This window comes from Limanda limanda, chromosome 3, assembly GCF_963576545.1.
Source record: "Limanda limanda chromosome 3, fLimLim1.1, whole genome shotgun sequence".
In the NCBI taxonomy this organism is placed as follows: Eukaryota; Metazoa; Chordata; class Actinopteri; order Pleuronectiformes; family Pleuronectidae; genus Limanda; species Limanda limanda.
This window is the reverse complement of record NC_083638.1, coordinates 24,534,850-24,544,455: the sequence shown is the minus strand read 5'-3', so window position 1 is coordinate 24,544,455 and position 9,606 is coordinate 24,534,850. Positions and strand designations below refer to the sequence as shown.

General features: G+C 39.4%; 2 protein-coding genes across 2 annotated transcripts; both read left to right on the top strand.

The window, feature by feature from the left end:
* The first annotated feature begins 1,090 nt into the window (after nucleotides 1-1,090).
* Nucleotides 1,091-3,352, top strand: terb2 (telomere repeat binding bouquet formation protein 2). Its single transcript, XM_061067653.1, has 5 exons — nucleotides 1,091-1,154; nucleotides 1,843-1,924; nucleotides 2,023-2,162; nucleotides 3,053-3,114; nucleotides 3,347-3,352. The coding sequence occupies exons 1-5, from the start codon at nucleotides 1,091-1,093 to the stop codon at nucleotides 3,350-3,352; spliced, it is 354 nt and encodes a 117-aa protein (XP_060923636.1).
* Nucleotides 3,353-4,707: 1,355 nt separating this feature from the next.
* sord (sorbitol dehydrogenase) lies at nucleotides 4,708-8,855 on the top strand. The gene is made up of 9 exons (XM_061067749.1): nucleotides 4,708-4,861; nucleotides 4,970-5,003; nucleotides 5,616-5,780; nucleotides 6,064-6,223; nucleotides 6,369-6,487; nucleotides 7,288-7,353; nucleotides 7,451-7,629; nucleotides 7,781-7,902; nucleotides 8,434-8,855. Exons 1-9 carry the CDS (start codon nucleotides 4,808-4,810, stop codon nucleotides 8,597-8,599), a joined length of 1,065 nt encoding a protein of 354 aa, XP_060923732.1. The 5' UTR covers nucleotides 4,708-4,807; the 3' UTR covers nucleotides 8,600-8,855.
* Nucleotides 8,856-9,606: the final 751 nt, after the last annotated feature.

Here is a 9,606-nt window from a genome sequence, read left to right as displayed (position 1 = left end):
CCCCTCCATTGTCAAGAAACCCTGTGGATGTTTGGGCTCCAGGAAAGAGACAATGGAGTGTAAGAAAGGAAAATCTACCAGTGGCAATGTGAAAGTATTCAGTATATGGAAAAAGTGAGGTGGGAGTATGTTTTGCCAGGGTTGCTGATCAGGAGACAAAGCCATTAAGCAGCTTATCTTATTTTCAGAGTTCCAGCTCAATGCAGTAGATATTAACCTTTCCTTACCCTATAACTTTGCAGACACACACTTGAGCTGGATTTCTAGTGTAAAGCAGCAAACTTAAAACAGCAAGATAGAAGTAATCCAATGATCAGCAGAAGGATATCACTTTAAAAAGATTTAAAGGGATTGTAGAGGAGGCCGGAAAGAAACAATGATAGGGCCTAAGACTCCTTAATAGAGATCTAATGAAAATACCCTGTGCTGACGACATGGTTGAGGATGGTGACAGTTTCTTCACAGTATCAAAAAACTTGACCTGACAGCTAATTTTAAGGCAGTTTCAGAATATTAGCTCTGCGTATTTCTCTGCGAATTGAGCATTTTGATTAGTAGACTATAGCACATATAACTGTTTTATACTTACTTTCTACATTAAAGGACCTTGCATACATCCAGGAATTCCTCCTTTAGACAACCTTCAATAAATTACACCTTAAGTGGAACTGCAAATCAAAACTGGTCTAGTTCAGAGGCTGTCACTTTCTAAAAATAAAAGAGCAAATAAAGAACTATGAGGATCACAAACCTGGAAGAATCAGTGCCAACAAAACTAAAGGTTACTTCTGTAAGTTCAGTTATGACACAAACGGTGACAATCAGCTTTTAAACACCTGTCACGTGACGCAGCATCCCCCCCTTGTAAATCTCGGGTGTGGTCGATTGTATGTTTGCACGGATAGGACGTTTTCCGACAGTTTCTGACTGTGTTTGAATGCAGCACAGTGGTTTTAGCCGTTATATACTGTCTATGGTTTTAGCGCCACCACCAGTAACCGAAGCGGAACTTCAGAATAACGACAGAAGCAATCCAGATGATCTGGGGAGTTGTGTCTGACTGGTCTGAATGATCTGAGACACTGCGGCCATGTTTCTCAATAAGTCCGCCTGGTTCTCATCCAGTGTGCCGGACACACGTCAACACTACTGGAGTAAGTACCATCAACAAGGAGAAGCTAGTTTGAGCTAGCATGCTAATCACCTGATGATGATGTGACACATTCATCCATGTTGCTGGTGTGCAGCTAACAGCTAGTTTATTGGCTGAAAACAATGAAAACTAAAGAAGAGTAAACATATATTTCACAGTGCTATTCCCAAGGTCGGTGTATAACGTGATGATTTTTTTTAAATATGCATCTGTGTATCTGCAAAAAAGTGAATTCAACCAACAGTACAAACATACACCGTTAGTTCACTACAGTGAAGTGCACTGTAATAGAATTTGATTGATCAAAAACAACAAACCAATATTCATAAAATGCATGGGCACTTTTATATATAGCTAATATATAAATATAGCATGTGAACTAAACATATTGTGTATGATATATAAAAAAAACGCTATCAAAATCACTTGAGAAGTATATTTCTGTAATCGCTGACCTTAACAAAGATGGACGACACGTTACCACCTCCAGTCAGAGTCTGAGCTGTAGCTGTGCTTTTATGGTCCCGTCGACACACACTCCACCAATCATGAGTCAGGATGGATTTCAGGGGAATAATTATACCACCACAAATCTAGTTTAGGATCTGTGGCCCTACAAGGACGTTTGTTGACACACTTTGATTTGGTCGTCTCAGCTTCCTTTTATGGCCACAACATTTCTCTTGCAGCACTCGAGGGGGGAACCGTGACCAGTTGGAGGACAGCAGATTATCTCTTCAGCGAGGATGCTACATGTCCAGATACTCTGAGGTTAAAAAACAAACAAAAATATGCACATTTGTTATTTAAAAGTTGTATTTTTTTTCTAAAACCCTGATTAAAGATATAACTTGAGTTTTGCTTTTCAGGATATTTGAGAGCAGAGAGTACCTGTGTCAGAAGGTGACCATTTTTCACAGCTTTTTTCTGTCGGTGTGTGAGAAGCGTCAGAGCGTGAAGTCTGTGTGCATCTGTCACTATGTGCTGCCTCCAGCCTCCGTGCAGGACGGTGAGGACCACTCTGTGTTTATTCATTTGGTGTAAACAAAGCTGGATTACCAACCATCCACCCGTGGCCCCAGACCTTCAGGGGTCTCAAAAGCTCCAACTCCAGGCAGTAGAAGTTTTACTCAACTCTAATTCTGTCTAAATAATAGGATAGCAAATGGAGAATATCAGCCTCAACAGGTCGTCCATCCTCCATCTTGTTGCCCTTGTGGATTTGTCGAGGTTCCCCTTCTAAAAAACCTAATGTTTCTTTTTATTATTCAAACATATTTCCTCTACAGCAGTTTTTCTTAATTATCGATTGATTATTCAGTTTGTAAAATGTCATAAAAAGTGAACAATGGTCATCGTTATTCCCTAAAGCCTAAATTGACATATCAGATTAAGTTGCTTACTATCACATAAAACCAGGAAATCAACAGAACTCCACGTTGTTGCTCAATAGATACTGGTTTGTTTTTTGGATGCTTGGGGAAATAATGAAACTGCCACGTTCAGTGGGGAAGAGCAGGAGCCCAACAACAAAATCTAGCTCTGGTCCAAAACCAATCTTTACTCTATTGTTCACTATACTTAATGGGTAGTTCCCATCTCTGGGAGCAGGACCCACAACGAGATCCCAAGATATTTATGAGGTTGTATAAAACATTTGCGCAAACAAAATTCTCTTTTCTTCCTCATACTTTTTGTTTAATCTTTGTTTTTAATTCATTAAAAACTATTCTGAGATCACTCATAGACATAATCAACTTGTGGAGGGTGGAGAATAGTTGTTGCTTCACTTTAATGGATAGAGCCAAAAACACAGGGAAACTAATGAGTGATTCATTTCAAAGTAAACCGATTTTATGAATTATAATTCTCACAGTGTTTCTGTGGTTGTCATTTCAGAATTTAGGCGCGTAGTGGGGAGGATGATTTGGGAGTGTGAGGACGAGCAGCCAGAACCACCGGTAAATACACAGAGTAACTTTACACAGAGACAAATAAATAAAATAAACAAATAAACAACTCCTCAGCTGGTTTCTGTTTTACAGGATTTCACAACCGATGAGTCCAATGAAGGAGAAGTCAGCAGAGCCAAGTGTGTTTTCAACATAAATATTCAGAATAAGAACTCAATGAATTGTAAACTGTGTGGTATCTGAATAATGAATTCCCTTAAAGTCTTGAATCTTGTTACAGCTGTGACCCATCTGACACACAGTCCTCAGAGAGTGAGGGTGCCCCCTGTGGTAATTTGCAGGATTACTCAGGTGGAAACACGCTTACAGGTAAAGCCTTGTTTTATGTTACATGAGAAAAATCTTTAGTTTTTCAGATTATACGCCATTTTTTATTTTCCGTTGGAAGAAGTCACCTGGTTGTGTTAACATTTCACCCATTTTTTTTCTCCTTAATTATGCCCTGAAGATTATGTCAGCATGGACCAGCTGCAGAGATATTCAGGGGATCTGTGTGATTTCCATGCCGAGTGTTACAGTTGCCACAAATGTTAAATCAAACATTCACTGAGAGGAAAGTGTGTTAAAGAGGAACAAGTACCTGTTGTGTTACTCTCAGCTGCAAGATGTAGAAAATGCTGTTGTGATTTATCTTCCTGCATTATATGCCGTGTTTAAACTGACATATAGTAAATGAATGGGACTTGGCAGATCTAATTTTAACTCAATCAACATCATTTCATCGTATCTGTCGATAATGTCCTTGATTTTTCATGTTCTGAAAAAGGTTGATGTTACAAATGTTATCTGTATATTCTTCATTTGTTTGAATGCAAGCATCTTTGAATTGTACATGTATTGCAATAAAAAAGTATAGAGGGTCAGAAATGGCAAGAAACTCAAGAACTGATTTGTGTAAACTGGATTTCATTTTTTTTATATTTTTCAAACAACAATCATCAATTTTTTATTTTGATTTGTATAGAGTGAACACACATGAAAGGATATCAAAGAGTCATGAATACAAATCCATAGTAACTGCTGTATAAGCTCTAATCATATATAAATGTATGTATCACTGTTAAATACATGTATAATAATATATATGTTTTCAAAGTAATTGTTTTAAATTTAAACTAAAACATGATATAATATGACATTTATTGTTTTGTATTGACTAAAATACAGCACAATTATTACATATATGTATATAAAATACATACAGACATAATATTTATTGCGTTATAGAGTATAACATTTAGTGTCCATGCAATAGGTGTAAAAATAAAATAGCATAAAAGGAAATGATAAAATGGGTGTGTACCATCTCCAACCTGTGGTGGTGGGTGTTTGTTTCACAAATCTCGCATTATGTCAAAAGACACAGACTCAATGGAAACTCATAATCCTTAACAACATAATGTAAACATATTTATGAGGGAAAGAACAGCAGCGGTGAGGTCACGTCATGAACGTAAGTCCTTTTCTTTCCATGGTACCTTCCATCCCCGCGGAGTGGACCGGTCCGCAGCGGCTTGACCAATCAGGAGCTTTGTTTTGGAGTCGGCCCCTCTGACTGACAGGAAGTAGAGCAGAGACCTGTACTTTGAGACAGGAGCAGGAGTCAGTCTGCGCTGTGATTCCTCTGGTTCCTGTGGTTCCACTGGTTCCTCTGGTTCTCTGGTTGATCCCAGTTTTTGAAATGGCTCAGGAGAATCTGTCGGTGGTGCTGCACGCCCAGGGAGACCTCAGACTGGTAACACACAGACACAGACCGGGATCATTCATTCACTTGTCAGTCACAACCTGTTGGAAGGAAATCTGATCTTTTTTTTTTCTTATGCATTTTCTCAATTTCTCACAGGAAAAGCTTCCGATTCCAGAGCCAGGGCCTGATGGTACTTTTCTTTTATTCAGGAGACTAAATGCACCTTGATGATAATTTAGTTGCAATTAAAATTAATTAATAGATTTTTTTAAATTTGTGCAAGTGAACTTGCAATGCACAGGTGTCAAATACTGTCACTTTTCATTTGGTCAGTTGTCAGCAGACTCAAAAAAATGTAGATAGACATACACTACAAAATTCTTAAAATACCAATACTATTTTATTCCCTGTATTTACCTGTTTTAATTCTATTTTATACTTTCACTAGCTAGTCTGTCAACCTAATTTGTACTCTCTGCTGCTGTAACAAGTGAGATCATTGAAACTGATCTCATCGTAGACAGAAATAAAAAAGACTGCAAATTTTGGTAAGAAGTTGAGCATGTTAAAGCCCTCAAAAAGCCAATTCATTTGCCTGAATAATAATAATAATAATAATAATAATAATAATAATAATAATAATCCTTACAATTTCAATAGGGTCTCACCAGACACCTTTGATGTCTGTGCTCGGGCCCTAAATATCAATCTGTTTGAGTAGCTGAACAAATGAAGAAAATCAGATATGTAGAAAATGATTGATGGGTCCTTATCACCGTGTCCCTGTCCCACCTGTCCCCAGATGTCCTGCTCAAGATGCACTCTGTGGGAATCTGCGGGTCAGACGTTCACTACTGGCAGCACGGACGAATCGCAGACTACGTGGTCACCAAGCCGATGGTGCTGGGGCACGAGGCGGCAGGGCAGGTGGTGAAGGTCGGCTCGGCAGTCAAGCATCTTAAAGTGGGTAAGTTGTGTGTGTGTGTGTCAGAGCTGTCAGATAATAACGGCTGTCTGTTGTGTAATGTGCACTGCAGTAATCGTGTAGACAATTGTGCAGAATCTCTAAAAGGTTGTATTCCTTTATTGACTTAAAAAGGACACAAGGATGAGTGGAGCATGTGTTCTTATCGTGATTACAGTAAATAAAAGAATCCGTAGCACTCTGCAGATCTTGTTATGTTAGTGAGAACATAACAAGCTGAGGACACACATTTCCCCTGCTCTGACCCTGACTTGTGTTTGTCCAGGGGACAGAGTGGCCATTGAGCCCGGCGTCCCCCGTGAGATGGACGAGTTCTGTAAAAGCGGACGATACAACTTGTCTCCCACCATCTTCTTCTGTGCCACGCCCCCTGACCACGGAAACTTGTGCAGATTCTACAAGCACAGCGCCAACTTCTGCTACAAGTACCTCCTTTTTTTTCTGGATTTCATGGCGTTGCACCAGATGTTACTTTACAACTGCCTGATCTCTGACTGTCAACTAACTCAACTGCTAAACCTTTGTGTGTATCCTTACCTCCTTTTCTGCCGTCTATGTCACTTCTCCTAGGCTGCCTGATAATGTGACATATGAGGAGGGAGCTCTGATTGAACCTCTGTCTGTGGGGATCCACGCCTGCCGCAGGGCCGGCGTCACCCTCGGCAGCACCGTGCTCATCTGTGGTGCAGGTAATAAAAAACAACACAGTCCCACACGGGTAAAACAAGTTAGCAACCGTTGAAGTAATATTCCTCTAACGCAATATTACACAGTGCATGTCAGGGCAAGGAGCAAAATCCTATAAAAGAGCTGAGTGTTCTTTGTTTAAGTGACAAGTTGCTGCTTGAGAAGGAATCTGATGTAACAGAGTCATTTGTGCTTAAAGTGAGAATCATACTGACTTAACAAAAGTCAAGGGAAAAACCATGTGAACCCAGTGAACCTTTACACGGCTGGTCGGGGGGTTAATATTTAACAAAGCCATCGGGGTGAAAACAAGCTAATGAGCATTTGTCACGTGTAAAGGAATTAGAAACAGACGTACAACACATACAATATAATACAAAACATGATTTTACATCCTCCCAAACAACAACAACACAGCAATTGAATGATAAATAAACCTGAACAAACAGAATAACATAAAAACAATAATTCAAAAATAATTAGGTTTATAATACCAGTACATCTAGAAACAGATCTAAACACATGACAGGTAAAGCACATTCAGTACCCATGAAGTCCCCCCCACTTCATGTTATGTTGTTCAACACTGTTTTGGTTTGTAGTAATTATTTTCTAGATTCCATGTAGTTAGTGATTTTAGCTATAAAAAAAGGGTTATTTCCACTAAGTTATACAGTGTAGGTTCAATTTGTTAATTGAATATTTGTACTTACATGTGAACATTAAAGAATTCAATTCGAAACATGTTTAGGATAAAACAAATCCGTCTTGAGGTGTTGTATTGTGTTTTGTTTTTCTTCAGGGCCCATTGGGTTGGTGTGTTTACTTGTGGCCAAGGCGATGGGGGCCTCACAGGTCATCATCACTGGTAACCCACACACAGTTTATAACACTTATCTTTAATGAAGTGACACACCGTTCAGATCAAGACTTCCTCTCAACAACACTTCATTTCCTGCGTTCAGATCTGTCCCCAGAACGTCTGACGATGGCCAAAGAGCTAGGAGCGGACTTCCAGGTGACAGTGAAGAGAGAGGACGAAGCCAAGCAGCTCGCCAAGCGGGTGGAGGACATGCTCGGAGCTCCGCCTCATATCACTATTGAATGCAGTGGTGTGGAGAGCAGCATCCGGACGGCCATCTATGTGTGTGACGCTCACCTTTTAGTATTTTCAGTTTGTTGTGTTCTTACTGTTGATTAAGTAACGATCGGAATTCTTTCTCCACTGCCGGTTCCAGTATCTGTAGATTCCTAAAATAATGAATTTTATATTTCATAATTTTTTTTTTTATAAGGCTACACGCTCGGGAGGCGTAGTGGTGCTGGTGGGACTCGGCTCTGAGCTGGTCACTATTCCTCTGATCGATGCTGCTTTGAGAGAAGTGGACATCAGAGGAGTTTTCCGCTACTGCAACACGTAAGAAAATAGTTGGTTTCACATCTTGTTCCTTATGTGGATGTTCAAATCAAAACTGGAGGCAGGTCCAGACACGTCTTGGACTGAAGCTCCACCCATCAATTAATTAACTGCCAAGGCCCAACTGTCGCTTTTTATTCTGCCCAGTTCTGAAACTATTGAACATTGAAGCCCTATATGTTACCTGATAAAAGCCTAACCGTAATAAAACCTGACTTCAATCCACCAGATCTGGATTTTTATTTGAATCTCCAACAAATTTTGGAAACTTTTTATATAATACTAAATATTAGTCCCCTGATGTTTTTTCCTCAAGATCCAATAATTTCTTTCCCCGGTAAACTGTATCGCTGTAATCTTCCAAAAATACCCGATCTCGCAATGTTAGGGAAATAGATACACAACCCATGACCCATCCTTGCACCAAACTAACCAACACACAGTCCGGAGTGAAAACATAACGTCCTTGATAGAGATGAGGTCACAGAGAATGAACTGTTTGAGTAAAACGCTTGTCTCCCTGTGTCGCAGCTGGCCGATGGCGATCAACATGCTGGCGTCAGGTAAAGTGAACGTGAAGCCCCTGGTGACTCACCGCTTTCCCCTGGAGCAGGCAGCCCAGGCCTTTGAGACCACGCGTCAGGGGGTTGGGATAAAGGTCATGTTAAAGTGTGACCAGAACGACCAGAACCCCTGATCTGACCCCAGTGCAGTGGAAACAAACAAGAGCGACTCAGCATGACGAGCTGACAACTAGAAACTGGACATTGACCCCAAGAGAGATAATAGAGGTAGTTTAAAGAAACGCGAATAACAGAACTGACGGTTGTTTCACCTGCAGATCATACAGAGTTAAATGGTACGAATAATAAACATTTTAATTTCTTTACATTGCTGCTAATTTTGTTTGTTTACACAAAGTTATTAAACTTTTTAATAATACGAATCTTAAATTTCAAAATGTGTTGTGGTTCTTTATAGATAGATAATTATACTGATATCTAGATGAGCAACACTGCAGGACCTGCATTTCTTAGTTCTAGGCACTAGGGGGAACCAGAGCCTTAAAGTGAACAGGCAATTGTATCAATTCCTTGAACAGTATGTGATTATAATAATTGTCATGATTAAAAGTTCTATCGTTTGTAAACAATGAAGTGATGTATTTAACTGTGCAGGAATCAGGACATGAGGAAATCCTGCCCTGATTTAATGTTCATCCAGCTGCTTTGAAATACATTTCTACATTGAATTAATAGATTTAATTAACATTTACTCAATGCACTCATGACCTGCTTCAGTTCAACATGACATAATGACAACATGCGCTTTGCATAACGTGCTCATTACGCTGGTAAAACATTTTCCAGTTGCTGTGAGCAGCTTTTCTTTCCACATGTTCGAACTCTACTTGGAATAAGTCTGTGATGTGAAACTGTGAAACACGTAGGAACTCCTTTAATTAAATATCCTGACAATTAAACACAATTCAGAATTTAACTGAAATAAACCCCACTAAAGTAAAAGATACAAGTTTTGTCAAATTTATGAGATTTCAGTTTCATACCAAATTAAAACCACGAGATAGATTATTGGAGCAATTTGCTTTAAAGTTGGACTACTCATTTAATTTTGATTTATTAGAACTATTCTTCTCATGTAAAACTTTTAATGTTTTTGAATGGTGCCAGTGTTTAACTTCAC

What these genes read in the sequence shown, in the direction of transcription:
- terb2 (XM_061067653.1), top strand. Translation starts at nt 1,091, where the DNA reads ATGTTTCTCAATAAGTCCGCCTGGTTCTCATCCAGTGTGCCGGACACA. An exon ending in ACATGTCCAGATACTCTGAG is followed by an intron (nt 1,925 to 2,022) that starts GTTAAAAAACAA and finishes TTTGCTTTTCAG; the next exon opens with GATATTTGAGAGCAGAGAGT. An exon ending in TCCAGCCTCCGTGCAGGACG is followed by an intron (nt 2,163 to 3,052) that starts GTGAGGACCACT and finishes TTGTCATTTCAG; the next exon opens with AATTTAGGCGCGTAGTGGGG.
- sord (XM_061067749.1), top strand. Translation starts at nt 4,808, where the DNA reads ATGGCTCAGGAGAATCTGTCGGTGGTGCTGCACGCCCAGGGAGACCTC. An exon ending in CCCAGGGAGACCTCAGACTG is followed by an intron (nt 4,862 to 4,969) that starts GTAACACACAGA and finishes AATTTCTCACAG; the next exon opens with GAAAAGCTTCCGATTCCAGA. An exon ending in AGTCAAGCATCTTAAAGTGG is followed by an intron (nt 5,781 to 6,063) that starts GTAAGTTGTGTG and finishes GTGTTTGTCCAG; the next exon opens with GGGACAGAGTGGCCATTGAG.